Source organism: Archocentrus centrarchus, chromosome 2, assembly GCF_007364275.1.
Source record: "Archocentrus centrarchus isolate MPI-CPG fArcCen1 chromosome 2, fArcCen1, whole genome shotgun sequence".
Classification (NCBI taxonomy): Eukaryota; Metazoa; Chordata; class Actinopteri; order Cichliformes; family Cichlidae; genus Archocentrus; species Archocentrus centrarchus.
This window is the reverse complement of record NC_044347.1, coordinates 18,589,842-18,613,060: the sequence shown is the minus strand read 5'-3', so window position 1 is coordinate 18,613,060 and position 23,219 is coordinate 18,589,842. Positions and strand designations below refer to the sequence as shown.

At 41.3% G+C, this 23,219-nt stretch overlaps 1 protein-coding gene across 2 annotated transcripts in view; it reads right to left on the bottom strand.

Moving 5' to 3' along the window:
- The window catches only part of LOC115791914 (neuronal membrane glycoprotein M6-b-like), a 29,538-nt gene extending 6,595 nt beyond the window's left edge, over positions 1-22,943 (bottom strand). The window contains exons 1-3 of one of the 2 annotated variants that reach the window (XM_030746218.1): positions 22,769-22,943; positions 1,834-2,020; positions 415-574 (exon numbers count right to left, since the gene is read on the bottom strand). In XM_030746218.1, coding sequence (XP_030602078.1) covers positions 415-574; positions 1,834-2,020; positions 22,769-22,838 — 417 coding nt within the window. In that variant the 5' untranslated portion in view covers positions 22,839-22,943. The remainder of the gene's footprint in view (positions 1-414; positions 575-1,833; positions 2,021-22,768) is intronic. The other variant, XM_030746213.1, reaches the window with a different exon arrangement.
- Between the last annotated feature and the right edge of the window lie 276 nt (positions 22,944-23,219).

The following is a 23,219-nucleotide window of genomic DNA, read 5'->3' as shown; positions in this document are numbered from 1 at the left end:
TACGCTAATGTTAGTGGACATCTGCAGCAATTAGAGTAATCAGACTAGAAAGGACAAACTGTGCCAGAGTTACCCTGAAGGCTCGAGTGGGATTTTGAGCATTTGTGTGTGTGCAAGCGTTTGTTTATATCTGTCTTCCTTATGTGCATGTGCCCATACATGTGCAGAGGTGTGAGATTGTGCCTCGGAAACACTTTCAGGATGACCTTCATGCAGGCATGTACAGCATATTGAAGGAACGGTTTCTGTTTGTTGTTTTAAGCCACTAAACTACTTTAAACAGGAACATTTTAAAATACACATCAAAGTCATTAAGTCTCATTTGGAGGCTTTAATTTAAAGTGTAACTGGGTCAGTGGGTGTGATGATTTGCAGCTGCTTGTGCGTGTTTGTGTGTGTGTGGTGTTGACGTACAAAGGCGGTGATGCAGCGTCCACAGACGGTGGTCTTGAAGTCGCTCTGCAGCTCCTTCTTGATGGCGCTGGTGGTGTAAAAGCCCTCAGCCAGCAGGATGATGGCGTAGACGAAGAAGAAGGAACCAATGCCGTAGATGATGTACTGAAAGATCTGAATCCTGGACAAAGATGCACAGAAACAAATCAGATTTAAACATCAAGCTGACATGACGCTGCACCAATGCAACCCTCAGCTAATGCTGGATAACTTTATATAAATATGACCAGTCATTTTTCCATTAATGCCAGTAAGGCCAGTATTTCATGGTGGTTAATGTTAGCTAATGCGAGGTAGATATCTTTTCTCTTTTCATTTTTTTTAAAGGAAAAATGTCAAAATTATATTGTGGCTGTTGTTGGCTAACTTTAGATAAACAGTATCAACTTTAGAGGCATATGGGCATTAGGTTTGAATGTATTAACTTGAGATAAAATGTTTATTTTACCGCTCTGTATGAGATTTACCAAAATTAATGATTTTCTGCAGCATTCATTTCCTGTCTTATTTCTACCAATGTTGCATTTACTATTATACATATTTTTGTGGATGTTAATCAACATTTTATCCTCATCATCATCTGACAACATCTTGAATAGGAGTAAGCGGCACTCATGGGGATCATTTTGAATGGAAGAGTCAGATGTCGTGTAAAACGCCCCTTTTTTTATGTGAGCGTGCACAGAGCCTGAGGCAGAAACCGCGGCTTAACAGAGAAAGTTGGTAACGCTGTCATGACACCCGTTATCTCTGAGTGGGGTTTTAGGCTTTGTCACGCCAAACTAGTGCAAGAAAAGCCTGACTGCGTTGAGCTTCCTTCATAGTGCACCCCTCTGGACCTTATGATAATATGTAGGCTATACTAATGCTGGCTAATACAAGACAAATATGGCCATTAGCTTATGGTCGATTTATCCTTTTTCAAATTAATTTTTAATATATTATGTTTATAGTTAAATACCAGTGGCACTTGTTAGAGGTTTCTTGTGTGGGGCACTTTACTTAAGAATCACCACAGTCCATTGAAAATAATCATCAGAAAATTATCTTTCATCTCTCACCCTGATCCATTACTTTGTAATTTTATCTATGCTTTGTTAAAAGACATTTAGCAGTTTAAGGGTTCTCAAGTATGGCACATAATGTGGGTGGCTCTCCTCAACAGATGCAGTAAACACAAGGATAATACCAGTATACTGAGGTCATACTAGTGCCTTCATTGAAAGGATGGTAGTAAGTGAAATAACTGGGCAATGACTTATCGTTTCCATAAGTTCCATGTAAAAGATTAGTCTAATCTTTTATATGTGACAGACTCATAAGTAACAGAACACCTTAGTGATCATATAGATACTTGGATTGGAAACACAGTGGACTTACACCATAGTGAGGGTGGCGTGGTCGCTAGATACCCTGGAGAAGTGGTTCTCCAGCATGGTCAGGGTCCCAGTCAGCGCTACGTGGCCGCATCCACAGAACAGGGCCACACCTATGAAGCAGAGGATAGTGGCCACCAGCGAGGCATAGGGCACCCCGCCCAGACACTTGATGCAGCACTCGAAGCATCCTACAGGGGGAGCAAAAGAGGGGCATTAAGTCCCTGGTCCATAGGGGTTCCTTTTAAATTTAGCCACTTAAAGCTCACAAAGCTTTAAGGAGGATGCAAGAGAAAACAACTTAGGTCAGATTTGACAGCACACACGCAGCAAAACTGCAAATCAAATCTATGTTTTTAGCGAGCGAAAGCAAAGAGAGCTGGCTGTGGCAACGTGACATCTCATAAAGAGACTCGGTCGCCTCTGCTGATGACACTCGGTGCAACACTCGACGGCCTTTTTGTCCACCGCTCTTTGATTTTTACTCGTGCAGAAACCTGTGTGGATGTTTGCACTGCTGGGGCTGAATCAAGCATGCACGCTTCAAGAGCGTTATGCTCGTCTCTCAGAGCAGAACACCTCTCACTGTCAGGCATGTCGAGCAGCTAATCATAGCATCATTCACAGTAAGAGTGTGTTCACTTTGAGCTCAGCTGGGAGTGCTGAATATTACATGTAAGCTGTGCTACATGCTCACATCTTATAACTACTACCTCCCAACCAAAAAAAGGAAAAAAAAGTTTTTTCCCCCCTTTGCTAGGACCAGATTGTAAGAACAACTTGTGATCTAATCTACATGATTTTTAAATAAATTAGCATGGGTAATTTTTTTTGTACATTTTTTTGCTTTTAGATTTCTATGCAACAAAAAAATTCACAAATCTGAAAAGAGTGACATTTTTTAAGGGAGGCTGAAGACGACCAAAATTTGCCTGCGCCCTCGTGCAGCTTTCTGCAGCCTTCGCTCCTTTTTCAGAAATCAAAAGAGAGTGCTGAATAATTGAAAATTATCCCTTGTGCACGAGCAGTTTCTATATAGTGATGATGATGAATTAGTAAATTTGTTTTCCATTAACCGCAGCGGCACACAAGGCTTCCTGCATGAGTCATGGGCTTGCGAGATACAGGTGCCGCAAACACCATGCATCCTGCTGCCTCTGCTCCCCTTCACAATCAGGAGGATAAAGACGAATGAGAAAGAGGGAAAATGAAACACCGTGTTGAGCTCAAAAGTTTGGAACTTATATAATGCCGGTTATAAATAACTCCTCGAGCAAAGCAGGAAGTTACTCTGAAAAAAAAAAAAATACAAAATGATGTCTTGTGTGTGCCACTTTGCTGTTTCCATGACAACCCGCTCCAACTGGCAGCTCTGAAGCGTTATAATTTCATTTTCAGAAGTATGTTAAATCTATATATTTCTGTATGTACGACCTTAACAACACAAATCTATCACACCGCACATCTTTCAAACCCGCACATGAAGGTCTGCAGAGATCAGATGATGTATTCTGACAGCCTGCTCTACTAAAGTTGATACCAAGCATTAGAGAATAACACCCTTAGTGCTGGTCATGGTTCTTTACTGCGTCTGACAGTTGATTCTATGAGAACATGAAATTCACTCCAACATCCACACAAGCCGGAGCTAAGACCCTCTGACAGCTTCTGTCAGCGTCAAGCTCAATCAGTAGACTCTGACAGGTGATGACATGAGGTGATATCCTACCACGTAAAGCAATTAAACCACACACTTGCATGCATGCACAGGCAGAAAGACGCAAGGCTATCTCAAGCTTAGCAGGAAGAGAAGAAATTTTGACCAAAATGCAACAAGAGTGTAATTTTATATTGAAAAACCCTTCTACGCCACTACACTGTTGAGGGCAGGTAGGGTTGTAAGCCTGTGGAGGCTTCTTATTGATGAGTTTAGAAGGGCAAATTTGGTTTCAGCCTCCCCATGGGGGAAGAAGAATCACCAATAACATTACTGCTGGGGGGAAATAAACTCCACCATACTGAACCTAAATGCTGTGATTATCATCTTTTAATTTTAGTTTTTCACATTATATGCTCCCATTCGGCAGACGCCGAATAAATGGAATCATTATAGAACACAAACTTACTTAAACTTAAACTTAAAGGTAGAATGTGTAAAATCTCACCACTAGATGTCAGTAGATTGTAGTTAATTAAGTCTGTTTTCTTACACCTCCCAGTTTAAGTGCATAATCCTAGCTACGGTGGGCACTATAGGACAAACATGTTTTAGTCAGCCAAGAGTGATCATAAACAGTAAATTTAGACTGTGCCCTGTAACGGCTGCAGCCGGTCTGCGTTTCTTCTACTGTTTTTGTATAAAAACATTTTTACACACACTGTATTTTAACATTTGAATAACTTCAATAATTAGCAATAAATTAGAAAAAAGGGTAATTAATTGTGACAATATGAGGAGTAAATAAGCATGTTTATGCACATTTTTGTGTGTTAGATTCCTGACTTCAGTTCAGGCGATGAGTCTTCAGGTGAGGAGGAAGAGGATGACTTTTTATCCAGATGCCGGTTGCATTGTCTCTTCACATTTTCACTTCTTTGGTGAAGGTGACACCTTCTTATATGTTCATATCTTGAGTTTGAAGGTGCCAGCATGAATTAAAATTTGCCTCCATGGCACTACAAGTTCCCTTTTCCTCTGTCTTTGGCGTACTATGCTCTGATGATTTAGCTAACTGATTTGCTGGCTCGTTCACTGTTGGAATGTATGTGGGAATATGCAACATATGCAATATGTGTTCTATTGTTTTAATGTTTTTTGTCTGCTTTTATTGTTTTTATTGAACAACTTTTCTTTTTTTATGGACTTCTTTTCATGGCATTTTTAACATGACCCTTATTGTTATAGTGTATTATTGTGGAAGCTGCTTGCTTAGTGTACGATGTCTAAGACAAATTTCCCCACAGGGACAAAGTATATTTGATTGATTGACTATCTATAGCAACATATATAGCAGCATATATAAAATGTGATTAGATGGAATGGTGATGTCCTCCATCTCAGCCACAGTATTCAAGATGGTGGGGCAACATGGCGGCTTCCATAAACTGTCTGCTCCTATGTATTTTTAATGGAGTCATTCTAAGTTTATGAGAATGCATCACTTTGTTGGAAGACATAATTATGCACTAATTTGTGTGTGTGTATGTGTGTATATGAGTACAACATTATTATTATTATTATTATTATTTATTACATTACTACATCATTATAATTATTTTTTGAAAAAAGTGACTGATTGTACCTTTAACTTATAACTTATGACTCGATGAAACAAAAACAACTGTCCTTTGTTCCCTGAAAAGACAGGGGATTACCCTGGACTTCCATGACCTGAATACTACATATTAATAAGATTTGTTTTATTTATCCATGCTAGCACTGTAGCCAGATGGTAATTTTTATCTTTTGGTTGGTAGTTTGTTCTAGACCTAATTTATATAGGAACAGAGAAGAACCAACAGATTTGATGTGGTCAGATACTGATGACCACTGGTGATCCCCTCTGGTGATGTCAAAATTGATGCTCACATCAATTTTGACCTGATTAATGCTTTAGTTGACTTTTCAGTGACTTTTACAGTACCACTAAAATAATTGTAATAAAGATTGTATATTTTTCACAATTTAATTAAAAGTGTGACTTTCCAAAACTTGGGCAAGTTTTTTTTTTTTTAAAGCTACTTCTGAAAGCAATTTTACAGCAGTCACAGATAGTCAGAGAGCACTCTTTCCATAGACTTCTTGAGATTTTGCAGACAGGTGATTGCTAACCTTGTGATATTAACTTGTTTCCCATTTTGGATGTGTGACAATCATGGTGACAGTGGAGTCAAGTGAGTAAGACTCCAGTCACACAGGCCTAGAGATGGGTCTGCAACCATCTGGCAACCAATGATTGCTTGGGAAAAATGTATATTCCCTCACTGGTTGGTGAGTGATTGGTCAGTCAGTGACGTAGGGTTTACACAGTCACCAGATTTTACGACTTTTTTTTTTATTATTTTAATAACACTTGGTATTTTAAAGATTTTAATCTGAAAAAAATCTTAAAGCATATCTGATCCAATTTTCATGATGCAATTAAAAACATTTTTTCAGTGATCTAAAATGAAATGTTCACTCTGGTCACTGCCTGTTTCTCTCTTTAAAAGCTGAGGCTAAAGATGCATCGGTTCCCCTCCAAAGTGTGTTGCTGTTGATGAAGACTCTACGTTGCGTAATGCAGCGGAGGCTCATTGCGTAATAGATCCAAATCCTATTAATGTTAATGAAGGAAACGGGCTGATAGAGAAGTGCAGCTGATAAGGCTGGATGGCTCTAAAATCCTGAGCTCAGAAGCGGGCCAGGCCTCAGGGGGCCTGCAATGGACTCAATGGTCGATACAATGACAACCAGGAGGTTTAAAAGCTGCTCTGCACTGACACTCCATCCTGCTATAAAATGTCTGCGTCAACAGGTAATTCAGTCTGTAAGTCTTCCGGTCTTTTTTTATTAAGAGAAGAGAATTAAACCAAAAAGAGATGTGATAATCCTGCTTTTTCAAATGCAAATCAAGAACTTCTGGGAGATATTATCGTTCATGTCTATTCACGGATGTGACCGAGTTGACTTTGTTCATTTAAGACAAATTCTGTGACTGCATGATTGGATTTTAAGGCTTAAACTCTGCAGTTAACTCTGTATTTTCCTTGGCTCCATACAGATTCATGGATGAATTCATAGGTTTCCTATAAACACTGAACAGACCACCTCTTCCGGTCTGCCTCTGGCTATGACTGTTTGTCAGCCTCAGTTTAAAAGTGCGCTAATGGGAAACAGACAGGTCAGAGTGGTCAGCTCCAGCCAGCCCTAATGGAAATCAATGGGCTATTCATTAGAGTAGAATTTAGGTGAAACACCGAGGCAGACCCATCTCTCTCGTTTTATAGCTCGCTGCATCTCGCTGCATCTATCTCTGCCTTCGCCCGGCTTGTCTTCTTCTCTGCTCTTCAATTGAAATATGACTGCATGCTCATGCAGTACTTACAGTGAGCCAGCTGGAGTTAATCGCTGAGACAATATGTTACGGTCCTGTTACGATGCCGCATCATATATCATCTCAACAATTTCACACCAAGAACAATGCATCAGTTTGTGGGGACTTTTTACGGGCTGTCTGTGAAGGCACCTTGCCAATAAGTAAGAACAAAAGACTCGGGACTTTCTGTTAATATTGTCAAACAACAGAGCAGCAAATAATTTGACAGTCAAAAGCTGCAATTAAGGATTAACATCCCCCACTGTTAAAGCTTGCTCTCCTTCCAAGTGAACTGCTGTGGCCTGCAGGAGAAAACTAGAAAATGTACCCCTGCTCAATTTGTGGCTGTTGGTTAGAGTTAAAGGAAATGATGATAACAGATGCCTGCTCTTTTTGCTGTCTCCACAGAGCGAAGGCTAAAGACAGACACACAGAACAAAAGAAGGAAAGGCAGCATAAGTCAGGAGTTTCAGAGAAAAAAAGGGAAAAGCAAAGGGTGAATGGAGAGGAACAGCGGGGACAAGACGAATAAAAGCCAGCAGAGGAGCAAAGGGACGAGTAAGAAAAGAGAGAAGAAGGTGGAGAAAGAGGCAAAGCAAGTGAGAAAGAACAGAGAGAAGAATGAGAAAGAGTACGTGAAAAGCAGTTCTTGGCCCCAGGGCCGGCAAATGGCAGTTGCCATAGCAACGTGTTACCCACGACCCAGTTCAGCAGTAGTGTAGTCCTCGGCAGCCGCTCCACTCTTCTCACACGTACACACAGAGTGATGTAGCCTGACTCAAAACCCAAAGATCGGTGCTTAATGGAAGTCAAAACAAAAATAACAACAAGCTGCAGGGCTTTAAAGCAAAGTGGAAGAGGGGCAATATCTGATTTATTCAATAGTCTTATTTTGGAAACTGGGTCTAATAGAAATTGGAATACTGGACAAGGAAGAATGGTATACTTTTAGTACATGTAACACAAAGTCATACAGACTGTTGACAGTGAAGTTTCTTGCTCTTCTTGGCCCACTCACAACCTCTGTTGCTGGTTATATATATCTGTTCATCACACCTTTCATTAAGTAAAGTGCAGTAAATCAGCTAGCACAAGCTGCACCAGGATGTGATCAAACCTTAATTTTCTGAAGTGGACTTACTTGAGGTGCTTATCCATAGTCATATGGATGGCTGTTGGCAAGCCCCCAGTTTAGAAAAGCAGAAGCTACAGACATAGATGCGGAGCCTTAAAACACATTTTAAGATTCTGAATATTTTCACCACTTTGCAGAACCTTATGAAGGGGAACTGAAGCCATTATGCTTTTCTCTAAGCCATAAGACTCCTCTGACAAAAACAGTATTTTTTACCCAACAAAACGTGGGAGTTGACTATCAGTTGCTCCCTCGATCTGTTTGTGTTATAGTGTGACACTAGTGCTTTAAGACTAGTAGTTTGGATCCATGCTAACCATTTAACATGAGGCAGCGCATCATTAAATCAGATACTCCTGTGTTCTGTGAGGTAAAATTCCAGCTATTATCAAAAGAGTCCGGTGGCTTTGAAACCGGTGATATAAAAACTTCCGTTACCCACCACAAATGGCTGTTTGACATCAAGGTACAGCAGTGCAAATATTTTAAATGTAGCACACGCTCCAAACTATGGCATACCAACCGCCATCAACTCTCTAGTACACTGACCACAATTATGTAAAAACTAGGCCTTTGGGTTTCGCATAACATACAAGACAACATTAGCATTTTTAGTTATGTATCCTGACATATTAAATTCCTGTATGAAATATATATTTCCCAACGGTTGGCAAGTGGTTGATGGAATTTGCTGGTAGTCGCTAGGTGAAATTGGTGGCAAAGAGGCAGTGCTGCACCTAAAAACCTCATGATTGCTTTGGTTGCTAGTAGGTTGCCCAGAGTTTGCGATGAAAATGGGGACTTGTCTGCAACCACTTGACAACTGCTACCTGAGCTGTAGGAAAACCGTGGAAACCAGAAATAGAGACCATTCAACTTCAAAGTAAAAGCTGTGCCTTTTGAAATGTGTTGGTTGGTTTTTCAAGTTACACTACTGCTGTACTAGTAGTTGGCGAGTGCTTGCAGACAAGTTGGCATCTTCCACGCAAACTGGCTGACCACAGCAATCTGCTAGCGACCAAGCAATCACTAGGAGGTTTTTGCAGCAGCACCCTCTTTAAGACCGATTTCACCTGGAGATATCCAGCAACCGCTCGACAACTATAAGTACACCAGGAATACACATTTTTCCCAAGTGACCAGAGATTGCCAGGGGTCTACCGACCCGTCTCTAGGCCTGTATGCCGAGCCCTTAAATATTTCATCTTTATCTCTGATTTTCTGAACAAAACAAGTCTAAAAAGCATTTTTTTAGAACCCCATTTTCAAAACCTTATTTATTTTTCCATCATTTCAAACCCAAGTCTTATTGGACAAGAGAGCCTTTGAGGCTCTTTGACTGGATAAATGAGGCCTGGCACACAGTAGACGTGGTTGGAGACAGAAGCTGTCACAGATTGCTGACATCTTTTGTGATTACGCTCCGCTTCCTGTCAATCACCTGACACCCACGACACGAAATGAGGAGTGTTCACCATGAAATAATCCCTCAAATACACACCGCATTATGAACTTCATTGTCAAAAGGTTCGAATTTGTAACATTTTATTTTAATAACAGACATCTAAGCAGATTTGAAGAGCAAAATAGCTGAGGTAAATATATCATTGTTTTCTCATTCAGTTGCAGCAGCTGCTAATCTCTAGATAATATTGCCTAAATTAATGCACTATATTCCTCTGTCTACATCGATTTCCTTGCTGGCGTGCCTATAAATCAGATTTAAATATAAACTTAGAGTAGAAGCGAGCGCGATTACATCCCACTGTCCTGATAGTTAATGATTTGCCATAAACTGTACAACCCAGTGGCACAGCATGATTATCGCCAACTGTTAGTGTGCACAGTGCATCTGCCAGGAATAACAGCGTTATTAAAGCTTTGTGAATATTTCAGTGGCCGATCTGGCCCCTGCCTGCGGCTGCATTCAAATTTAGAAGTGTTGTATTCATTATGGGGCAATTTCCTCACAGTGCATTATGGGTAGATTCCCACAAAAGAGAGAGAGGGACAGAGCGAGAGCAGGGAAAGGTGTGGGAAAGTAAAGGAAAAAAGAGATGGAAGGGGGACGGATGGCTGTGTCTCCTCTGGTGGAAATAAAAAAGAAGCCCCATCTGCTCAGTGGCAGCAGACTCCAGCCACAGCAACACACAAACTTGTAACTGCAGCTTGGGAGATTTCCGTCGTTCCACTTTGTGGAAAGGGATAAAATGTTCCTCTGAGCTTCTTCAGAAAGTTAAACAAGAACATCAAAACCACAGCATTACAGAGCCAAAAACAAGGCTGTTCAACTTGCTTTTCTTCTCTATTTTCTTTAACCATTTTCACCACCAACATTATTCCCTAAATCTGGGAACACAGCTACATCACCGCAACAAGAAAGAAACACGAACAGTTGGATAATCAGCCTGGCTGTAAGGAAGCCAAGAGCTAGGCCAGATTATCCACATTGGCACAAAGTTGCAAATGCTGATTGGTTGCAGCTATTGTGATGTGCCAGTAATGTTCTGGGTAAACATTTGAATAATTTTGCTTATAAAATTTTAGAAAAATGACCGTGAGAAATTCCTAGAGCCCAGATAAGCATCTACAAAGGCCTTGTCTACACAACAGCAGCAGCAATTTCAGTTCTTTCAGTGACTATCTTTGACATGTTCAAGCATAGTACTGAATGTAGGTCATATGCATTTTGCTAGAAGTCAGTTGCAGTGGATATGCATGTAAAACTACTAAAAGAATTAAAGTATATTTTCTTTGCAGTGTTTCAGCCAGTGTAGACAATAAGCTTCCAAGAATCTGAAATGGAAGATAATCAGTACGCTGTGGTGTAGATGCAAATAGAAGCCAAAAAAATTACTCACAGCAATTAATTTGACTAATTTACTATAAAAAAGGAGTATTTGCATTCCCTCATCTCTGTAACAAAAAATAATTATCACTTGGATTATCTGGCAGTGTATCAGCACATGCGCAGTTGCTGCACGTGCATTATTTGTCTTGTGCAGACCATGATCTGCATTCAGAGAGCTTTCTATGCAAAGGAACTACAGTACACTACTACAGAATAATCACTTTGTTTTATTTTCTTTCAAACTTCTCTTCATTTTGTTTCCATCTGTTGCTGATCTTACAAATCATGCGTTTTTCAGCTGGAAAAAAAATGCATGTTTTTAGAACAGCACATAATGGATTACCTGCAATAACCTGTAACTTGTTCAAAATGTTTAACTTATTGCTGAAAAGAACATGTCAGCACCATCAGAATGTCAAATCTTGATGACAGTCACTCTGTCAATACAACAGTGCAGGGTTTCCGTGTGGAGGTTGCATGTTCTCCTCATGCAGTCCAGAGAGTATGGCTTCCTCCCACAGTCTAAAAACACGTGTTGGTTAGGTTAAATGGTGATTTTAAATTAGGTGAGGATGAATGGTTGTCAGTCTTGGGACAGACTGGCAACCCGCCTCTCACCCCATGACAGCTGGGCTAGACTCCTGCTCCTCTGCGACCCTGAACCGGGTAAGTGGAAGAAGATGGATGGGTAGGTCTTCTGGTGTAAACTTTTGATGAGATTTTCTTTAACTACAACAGTAAAAAGTTACACATTAACGTGTGTGGTAGATTGGATAGGATTCTCATTTAGGCCTTTACTGTCTGTGCTTTAATTTGTTGGCAGACCATGTCATTGTAATACAGAGAGGAGAGGAAAAGAAACCGCGCTTTTACTTGCTGCATGACACAAAGGATAAAACACATTTCAGCATGTGCCTCTTTTTCTTCTTTCATTTTTGTCTTTTTCTTTTGGTATCCCAGTGACATGGTCACATCAGGACATGTTTACAAAAAGAAGTCTGATAGAAACGTAGAGAAAATATGCATGACGGATTATAGCAACTGGCTTAACCATTGTGCATGGATAGACTTATCCAGTGGACAAATGCCTAGATGTTCTGAGGTCTAAGACTGTTCAACAGAGGATAACGTGAAAATAAAAATCTGGAAATGGTGGACTGCTCACAAGCATTTGGATTTAGTTTAAAGGAATGACATGTTTCCTGATGTTGTGTTAGTTCTTCAGATTTTCAATTCTGATCTGAGGAATGTACCAAAGCAACCGAGAAAAACTGCGCTAATGGCAATTGGTGTTTTCAACACTTTTGGCTGATTAAAAGGACGTACTGTTTTTTTTTTTTGCTGTTGTTTTTTTTCCCACGGTACATAACTGACCCAAATCTTCTGTTTGTGAGAAACCCTTGGCTTATGAAGGCCACGGGGTCAGCATCTGTCCCAGCGTAACTGAGCTTGATGGTGTGCACGGCGCTCAAATCCTGTTCTCGGCACTCTGCGGCGTGATCAATACTTTTATCCCACTGATCTGTGGCGTGTTCATTCCTCTTACAAAGCTCTCTCTTTTTCAGCGGTCAATCTGAGCTAAACGCTGCCAGCTGGGAGAGGGATGCAAGTCCCAAGACACACAACAAACACACTTACCCATGTTAAAATAAATTCTACAGAACTGCCAACACAGATGGGGCACACATGAGAGCGGATGCTCTTGTACAAAAACACACACGCAGATGTAGAGCAAAACACACAAACTGTCAAAATCAGCGTGTTGCCAGTTTGCATCCAAACCACCACGGCTGACACCGATGCTTCCAAAAGGACGGGCCAAGAATAAAAATAACAAGCGAGATGAAGTTTAGGACCCCTGATTTATCTTCAGGCAGTCACGTCACTTGGATTGTTTCATCGTGCAATATGATGAAAGAAAGCTTCCTTCAGGGGTATTTGGCATAATGAGGCGAGTGCAATTAACAGCAGAGCACTAAAGGAGTTCATTTAAAAGCACCTGCCTTACGGGTGCAGTGACAATTTAAAGGCTGATGGCAGATAGGCCACTGACCTCATAGCCAGCGTGAAAACTATTTAAACCGCTCCCGATTGTCTCTTATCGTCTCCCATTCAGAGGCAGGATCACCTGTCCTGAGCCACTGTCTGCTGGCTCAGTGGAGCGCAGTCGACGCTATTACTTTGAGTCTTGTTCCACCAAAATGTAAAATGGCCCCTCTGGCCAGAAGTGCCATGCCGTTGGACTGAATGGCTCAGCGGTTACGCAACCAACTTGGCTAATGTCACTTTCCTTGAGATGTCAAAAGAAAGTCAGTGGCCCTCCCCCGGCCCCTTCGCCTCTCCTCCAACCCCCCCCTTCCCCCAATGTGATTATGAAGATTCAATTTTCAGCAGCCTCAGGGACTCTCTGCACGTTAAGTGTGTGAGTATACGTGGCACAAAGGCACTACTGAGCACGAACTTTCAAATATGAGCTACAAGTCTCATTTACTATAACACAAAGGCGCGTTCTGGGGCAGCTGGCTTCACTTAGTTGCATCTGTCATATATAAAAGAAGCCTAAATATACAAAAAACACAAAATGAACTATAACAAAAAAAAATCTTAGAATACTAGAAGATGAACTGTATATAAAAAGCAGGACTAAGACAGACCGTCGTCTGATATCGGGGCGCAGAACGACCTACACATAACTCAGGCGAGTCACTTATCGATGTCAGCTGTGGCTGATGATGACAAGTGCTAATCGGCATCAGGCATTTTATGGGCTATGGATGAGAGAAGCAGATTGGGCATCAGTGGGTGATGGAGGGGGGCCAGAGGAGGTTGGCATCACTCAGGAACAAGACATGCTGCGCCAACCTGCCACTTGCTGCTATTCATATACTCACTGCAGTCTGGGGCTCAAGCAGTGTTGCATTAGCTTGGGTCTTTGTTTCCAAATTCTAGAAATCTGTTGCTTCTTACTAGGGCTACACAATTATAGACATTAACAATTTGGGTGTAATTTCTTTTTTTAGTTTAGTCCCCAGTGATTTTGTCTGTAGGTCAGGACAGATTTCATTACCAGTTTTCCAAAGAAACAATGAAAAACAGCAAATCAGCACATCTAGAACCTAAAACCAGGCAGATATTTGCTTGATCAGTGGCTACAATTGGAAACTTTTAGATCTAAATGAACACATTTGTCCTACTCAGAGTTAAACGTAATAATTAAAAGCAATAAATAACTCAATTTTGGCATGATAGTGAGACTTTCTCCACAGCAGGAACTGGCAGCCCCATTCATTTCTCACAGATCCACACCCAGGCTGCATAACTTGCATTGCTTTGGTTGGTCTTTGAATGCCGAAAGATTTATTACACATTACATTATTACAGATTACAAGTCCTAGACTGCAGTGGAAAAGCAGCTAATGTGACCAAACTTTAGATACAGCAGTGTTACTGAAATTACTGAGCTCGTGTGCTGACATCATGACTCTTTTTTTGGCATTGTGTTGGTAGATAATGTCTCAGTATTCATCATTTTACTGTTATAAAGTTTAGTAGTAGTATAGTTACATTTTCAGTGGTGGTTCTTTTGAAGCTTGGACCAGCATTATGATTTTCCAGTTATTTGATTAATGGCTGAGTGCACAGGTTTGTCTGTGTAAGATCCAGTTTGGCCAGCAAACGTGACATTTGTTTTAAAGACCAGTTTATAAATTAATAGCAGATAAACTCTCTTTGACACACAGGGCGGGATGGATCCATGCTTTTGAGTTGTTTACACCAAATTCTGACCCTACTGTCTGAATGTTGCAGCAGAAATTAAGACTCATCAGAAGAGGCAGCGCTACTCCAATCTTCTACTGATGTGAGTTGTAGCCTCAGTTTCCTGTTCTTAGCTGAAAGGAGTGGCACCCGGTGTGGTCTTCTGCTGCTGTAGCCCAATGCGTTGTGCATTCAGAGATGCTCTTCTGCATACCTTGGTTGTAATGAGTGGTTACTTGAGTTGCTGTTGCCTTCATGTCAGCTCAAAGCAGTCTGGACATTCTCCTCTGACCTCTGGCACCATCTAGGCATTTTCACGCTCACTGGATATTTTCTCTTTCTCAGACTGTTCTCTGTGAACCCTACAGATGGTTGTGTGGGAAAATCTCACATAACCAGACCAGCCAGTCTGACACCAACAGCCACGGCACATTCAGAGTCACTTAAATCCCCTTTCTTCCCCATTCTGGTGCTCAGTTTGAACTTCATGGTCTTGACAGCATCGAAACACATTAAGTTGCTCCCATATGATTGGCTGAATGAAATGATAAAATGTCCTCAGTTTTAGTCTTTGTCAGTTTGGTTAACTTTGCATGATGATGGTTTAAAGTTTGTTTTTATTGAGCCCACTCTGGAAACAGAAAAATAAACTGAATTGAAAAAAAAAAAAAAAAATCAAAAAGCATGACACCCACCCCCCCCCCCATAATAAAACTGCTACTACTAATAATTAATTATGCTTCATTTAGCCATACACTTAGCCACACTGCTGTGTTAAAAATGCCATGCTTTCTTTCTAAACTCTTTTCCTTTGTGATTCCTTTTAAGGTAAGAAACAAAAAGGCTATTTTAAGGGAGCTTCCTCAGTGCAGCTAGCTTTTACGCCGACAGTAAATAGTGAGGCACTCTGATGCTAAATAGTGCTCATTTTGTGCGTGCCTGCAGAAATCACAGTCAAATAAAAATGTGACCACTGTGCAGGGACCGAGCACAATGGTGTACTACACGGTCTCGCCCACATGTGTGTGTGTGTACAAAAATAGAGCTTTTCCTTTAGTGCAAGCAAAGCACTGACACAGACATTCCCCTCAACCACTCCTGGTCATTGACACGTAAACAAATACAAGCGCACACACTGACACACACACACACATGCACACACATATCCAGATGGAGGCTGACAGCATGCTTTGGGCAAATGGCTTCAAATGAGGAACACATGAGCCTCTCTCTGTGTGACGGCTTTCACATGCTCCCACAACCTCACACACCTCCGGGGCGGGAGGAGGATAGGCAAAGGGTGTGTGCATTAGTGTATATGTGGGAATGAGAGAGAGAGAGAAAAAGAGGGAGAGGGAGAGGAGATGGAAGAAGCACAAGAGAGTTGCAGCAAAAAAAAAGCAGAATGTGGCACTTAACGACAAATTGATGAGCGTGAACATCGAAGATGCCAGAGCATCTTTCTCTTTGGATTCTTTGCTTGCAAAGTTGAACTGAAAGCAAAATCACTGACTATATAAAAGATGCTTGTAACATCACCCAATTATGTGCGGACTCCTGTTTTTAAGACTCAAATTTAGCATTTTGGCCATCTTGTCTTTTTGAAAGCAGTCATCACGAGTGAAGGGGTGGATCTGACAAAGAAACTGAGCACGCAGGACCCTCCTATGATAGCGAATCACAAGGCAGCCAGATCCTAAATCAAACCCTATATTGTCTATTTGAATCTAAATGGAACCATAGTTTAGAAAATAAAAATCATATAGTATTAAATAAGGTTTTAAACTAGCGATTGAGACCATAAACCCATGAGGAATTTATTTTGCTAAGACATTAAAGCAAGTGAGAAGAATGGTCATTTTCCCATGCACTTCTATATAGCCAGAGTTCTTTTTGCAAACAGAGAAGGCGCCCCCTGCTGGCCATTAGAAAGAATGCAGGTTTAAGGCAGCAGAAGTTAAGGTGTCATAGGTATTCCTGTCTGTCTTTTCTGTATAAATAAATGACACCTTTATTCATAATTTATGTAACTTGTCTTAATGTTTTTGTCAGTGAAAAAAATGATGAACTCTGTAGATGAGGACTTAAAGATATATAGATGCAGTATGCTTCATAAATACTTTTAAGGAGTGGTAATCTGGTGTGTGGGAGCATTTTTTTTCTGCCATAAAAAAAGAGGCAAATGAAAGGAGTACAAGCCTCAGTAAGAGGAGGTTATTTGCAATTTATCTTACACCAACACATCTCAAAAAATGTGCATATCAATATATTTTTTTATGTATACTTGCCTGAACTCCATCTATTTTTTACTTTGCAAAAGAGGTGGAGTATTTGGATATTGCACAAAGCTACTGTAGATAAATGCGTGTAGGCTGATGAATTTACCAGTTTCCTGCCCCAAAGACAAATATAAGAGCCGAATAATGAGGGGCTTTCTGGTAAATCACACTCCTTCACAAGTGTGGAGAGGAAGCTTCTTAAGATTTATGTGTGTGTGTGTGTGTGTGTGTGTGTCAGCAGAGCTTTGATTTGGTCTGAAAAGTGGATTACAAGGCAGAAAAAGTCTGAACATGGGCAACATGTTCATTCAAAAAAGGGGCAAAAATCTCCAGCGGATATAAATTCTCTACTGATGCTATATATGGACAGATAAATAAAAAAATGAGAAGCTAAAAGAGGAACTCAAACGAATGCCCATATTTTTGACAGCGTGAATGACAAACACAAGATTTAATTTTTTTTTTTTTTTATGGAAAATGAAACAATGCCGTGATTGAGCTGCAGTAAAGAAAAGCCAGGAAGGGAAACCATCCAATATTCACGGGAAACACAAAACAAATGTCAGCAGAGAGAGCAGCCCGGCTCCTCTCCTGTCGCCTCGCTCGACTGATGATCATCAAACAGAGGTTGGCCTTTAGATTCAAGGCGTCAGCCTGGGCTCAGCTGGACTGTGGTGCTGAAGCTTTTTTTCTCCAATGACCCCTGTCTTCCTCCCCAAAAACATCTACGCACATGAGGCCAGGATGCTCTCAGACCCCACAGTGGTTATTTTCCGCTTTGTGCAACCTTGCAGTCACTTACTGAATGAAACTGAAGCTTATTTTACAGATTCTTTTTTTAATATAGGAAATGGGCAACACATATCCCCAAAATGAGAAATAAGTATATGAAAACTAGCACATATTCTCATTTGAGAAGCTTAACCCAGAGATTTTTTTTTTGGTATTTTTGTTTATGGAAATATCCAAAAATGCTTAAATTTGCACTTTAATTTTTTTTTACTCAAAAGCTCTAAAACTTTATTTTTTTTCCCACCTTAACACACTCTTACACCAGTGGTGGCCCTCGGTTGAGCAACTGTACAACCCACCTTATAACCTGAGCCGCAGCCACGTTAATGCCTGACCTGTAATCACAGGTTATACCTTAGCGTGGATATAAACTCAAAGTACAAACTTTTTTTTTTTAAAGGCCTGCATTGCTACCAAGTCTCTGACTGAATCCCAACTCCACCGTCTTAGGAAATAGGAAGAGTCTACTTGACCACGGGATGACAGACCCTTTGGGAAACATGTGACAGGAAGCGGAAGGACCAGCTTTTTAACTTTCAACATAAGAGTGAGGGAATTATCCATTATTAAATCACAGGAGGCAGCCTGTGCTTGGATGGATAAAAAAAAAAGCTAAAAATGTCAAAAAATGATAGAAAGAGCTGTTAAAGATATGTGGCTGGAGGTTAATACAGCAGGACTCTCAGCAAGAAAGCGAATAAGCAGATATCCAGAGCTTTCAGTCTGCTTTAGTTTGAGCTTAAAACATCTTGTAAGACTTGCAGTTTTTTTAATGCAGGTGCAGGTAAGAAATTGCAGATTTTTTTAATGTGAAAAAAACAAGCAGCCTGATTAAGAGGAACTCTCTTTGTGCTCCAGAAGCTGCAGCAGCTCTGCCCTTCCATGCAGAAAATTCGACAAAACCTGTATCCTTCCAGACGATGATGTAATCTCTTAGGGTTCTGATCTGAACATCATAACCAAGGACGGCAAGCCGGCACTGCGTTATGTAAGAGCGGGCACGCACGTACACAGGCAGGGGAGGAAGGACGGCGTGTGCGTGAGCAGGCCAATCATATACAACAAAGGGAAGGACAGACGCAGTAAGTTGAAATGCACTCAGGGCCACTTTGAAGCGCTCAAAGCCGCATTAAAAGTAAAAAAAAAAAGCAAAAAAAAAAAAAAGCAAACTGTCACACGAGATGCTTGCTTTTGTTAATAAAACTGTCTCAGCCTAATGAAATCTGATATAATTGTACCTCAGAGAGCAAAGCTGATGTCCTGTTATCCGAGCTCAGAGCACCTCTACGCACAAACACACACACAGATTAGAGATTATAGGAAGCAATCAAGCAAAAGGATCAATCCAAACACGCCAAAGCACCCAAACCCACCCTCCCTGGATTATAAACCACGCCTGTGTTCTGTGTTCATTTTCCAGTTTGTAATTACTCTCAGTTAAATGTCATACAGAGACCCTGCAGAGAGACACAATGAAGCTTCAATTAAGGACACAGACTCTGTTTACCACGATTGGCTAATGGAGCCACAGCTAAGAGATGGGAGGGAGTAATGTAAAGGTAAATGGCCCAACGTGCGTGGTATAACATCACATTTATAGCTCAGTTAATTTATCTTTATAATATTCTATAAATTAACAGGACTAGAGATACTATGACAGCTAGAGGCATCGCTGTTTCCTGTGTAAGTGCTAAGTGTTTTATGCTAAGTTAAACAAATTATATCTACAGTATCTATATATCCTATAAAGTACAGAATGTTTATGCATTAAAACTAAATATTTATATATGTACATACATTTTTGTTTCATGGGCTGATTTTTACCAGCAGCAGCAACATGGATTGTGATGTTTTCACTTTGTGGTCCTGAAGACATACAGACTGTATATAAAAGATGGACTTTGGTTAGCAAAGATTTCGGACCTGACGAGAAATGGGTCCGAGGGACACTGCAGGCTCATTCGATAGCAACTTGTCAGTCAGAAACTAGGACCACCTTAAAACACAACCTGCTCTGTTGTCCCTTTGGACAGAATTAGGGACCCAATGCAGTAAATGAATATTATTCTATATTCAATGAAACTTAAAATTAGTGCTTGAGCCCATGAACCCATCAGGAAAGTGTTTCCTGAGGCCATAGATCAAGGCAGACAAAGGCAGTTTTCCTACACACCATACAACCGCAACAATGTTTGCAAGCACAGGAGACGCCCCCTGCTGGCTATTAGAAAGAATGCAGGTATAAGACACTTTTCCGATGTCCCCTTTGCAGACAGTCAGCTCCTTACACACAGTTTGCTTTTGTAACATATTTCTTCATATAAGGTTTCTTAATCTGGAGTATAAACATATATTTTCCACGATGGGTGAGGTCAGAGAATTCAGTGTTATAGTGGCTGGTGTGCTGTCATCCCATGGTAATCTCCACTTGTTTGTTGTACTTTCTACTTTACTGCTTAACACCATAAGGATATATTAGTTAGCCCTTAGCATGCATTTTGATTTTGATGACTGTCAATTGATGCAACAAAATAAAAGTTTAAGGCTCTTCAAAGAGGAGAAACTCTAATTTTTGTTGCTATTGCTATAATTTCCTGTTACATATAACACCAAAATGGATATATCTACAATCAGCTGACATCAGCAGTTACATCAAACATACCCATTATCAGACAAGAAAAATGAAATGCAACCACTAACTCACTGATTACCATTTAAAAAGAAACATGAATAATCCACAGCAGAAACAGGGACTCGAGTTTCACAGTTTAAGCACAAGTCCTGCCTTGAGCCTCTGACTGTGACACCAAACATCTGGGACTGTTTAAGTGTTTACTCCAAACTTCATACATGTGCTTCCTGAATCAGAAGCGCTGGCACACACCGACACAAGCTCCTTACACGGCAACACTCGCCTTCTCTCCCCAACTTTAAATCTTCAGCTTCTTAACGGATGCTACAAGCTTATGGTCACATTCCAGATGTCAAAGGCACACACAAATGATTACGCCAACAAATAGGCCATCCTCCAATCCGGTCTATTTCGGGCCGCTGGTGTAGGTGGATTGTGTTGCGCAACACCACACCTGGAGCACAACAGCCGAGGCTGCTGAACTTGGGTGAAAGCAGCAGAATATAATTTCACTGCTTCCACTGAAAATGGTCATTAAGAAGGTCAGAGGCTTAATCGATAACTATAAATATGTCTCTCTATCTTTAGAGGCCTTTAAACAGACTCGCCCACTCTCTCAGCTGAAGTCGCATGAAATGCTCTCATTGGACACAGGCGTGCGCGTAGCAGGATGTCTTGGGAGAAGATGATGTAATATCTTTTTGAAACATTACTGTTGAGGGATACCCCACTCTTTTTAACTTTACGTCACAGACAAACTGTGACCCAGCAGTATCACCGGGACAGGGTCGAGGAATAAAACCCAGAAGTCCAATGCTGCAATATAAACGTACTGACAGAGCATTTGCCTTTAAAATGATGCAACTGTTTCTAAATAGCTATTTCCTTCCAAAGTTATCACATCTAACCTAACACTAAGAGTGCAAATGTGAATAACTGCTCCCCACATAATCAGTTTTAGCCCGTTTTATATATGTTGCAGCAACATATGTTTTCAGACAGAAACACTTGGTTTTAGGACACCTGCGCGTACAAATGTGAAAGAAATCTGCAGAAACTGAAGTGAGAGGTGAGTGTGTGTAACGCCCTCCAGGTATATGCACTCTGACTTGGTGTCACCTATCCTCCTCTCTAATAGTCAGCAGGGCTGGGGGCAGGATGCCTGATCAGCTGAAACACTACCCCCGAGGTGTAAACAACAACAAAAAAAAAAGTGTGTTTTTTTTTTACAACACCCATTACTGAATAAATTACGATTTACGGAACACACTGTGCTGTACACTCACATTTAAGTCAGTCTATAATCAAGGCAGCCTGTTACCAACAGCACTGGTCTGCCCCAAACTGCAGGATGTGATTTTACTACCAAGCCACAACTAAAACAAATCAGTCACATCCACTTTGTATGGACGTCGAGTCCACCAGCGCACCAAAGACACGCCTACACGGCACACTGAGTCCGTATGTGCAACAGTTTGAGCATTATTTGGAGAAGATATCGAATTGTGCGCTTGTCTTTGACACCTGACAGGGTTTTAGCCCATTTGTGTCTGTAAATTAATTCCTTGCATCCATGCTCAGTTGGCATGTAAGGGTTTAAATGTACTGGGACAAAGGTGGGGTATGTTGCATTTTCACTCTATTATACAAAAAAAAGAGCATGGCGCATGAGTCCACAATGACATGTATGCACCATACAGAGGCTCCCTTATTGGTGCGGTGGGGTTCTAAGTGATGGACACAACCATCTTTTTGCGTCAACAGCACCGCTGATTGTTTTTAGCCTCCAGCTCGACCAACAGAGACGATAAAACGACTCAAATTCTTTCCATATTGCAGCGTCTTCGACTAATCGCGCTCCTGACAGATCAGCCCATAAAACCTCTGTGGACATCACCGATAATAATCGAAGCGGCTGCGGCGGGAGGATACACCTGGCGGAAAACAATGCAGCCGTGCACGGAGCGCGGCGCAGCGCGCTGCCCTTTATCAGCCGCTCATTAGGCAGGAATAAGCTCATGATGGTGCGGCAATGCAAAAGCAAATTGGCATTAATACATGCTCCATAAAACCAGAATGAGCACCCTCCTCAGCGCATCAAGCCGCCCACCCCCCTGTTCTCCTACCATCCGCCTCCAAACCCCTTTGAAATCACAAAATAACACAGCAGACGTTAAATTGCACTCGAAACTGTGCAAATAATCTCGGTCACCTGCTGCGGAGAGAGACTATATTCCCCTCATCAAACCGCCCTCAAATAGGTGTGAGGCCATAGAACAAAAAGCACTGCTATTGTGTCGCGCGCAAGCGAGGAGCCATTGCAAGTAGGTTAAACCCGCCAGGGCTGGCGCAGACGCAAATGTCTCCAAAGAAAATGCACAAAAATGCGCAAATGTCAGCGGCTGATAGAGCGTACCTTTGCTCTCCTGTCCCTCGTCCTGAGTCTCCTCTGCGTTGGACTCCATGGCTGGCTTTGTCCCGTCCATTATTTTAGAGGAATACAGTCTCCTTGTAGGCTACTTGCACTTGTACCTTACAGTATGTGGATGATGGAGCCTATTCTGGTGACTTGATGCTCTCTCTCTCTCTCTCTCTCTCTCTCTCTCTCGTCCACACCCCACCTCTCTCCCGCTCTCTCTCTTTCTGCCTATTTAAGCGCGGCGCCGTCTCTATCTATATCAACAATCCAGTTTCAAAATGCAAATGCAGACCCACTGGTTATTCCCCCCAACCCCCTCCCCCGTCAAAAAAAAAAAAAAAAAAAAGAAGAAGAAGAAGAAAAAAGATGCCAGGCGACGCCTGATTTTGGCGCCCAAAATCATCCTCATACTGCGCTCATGATGTTAAACACTCCCAAAATACATGTT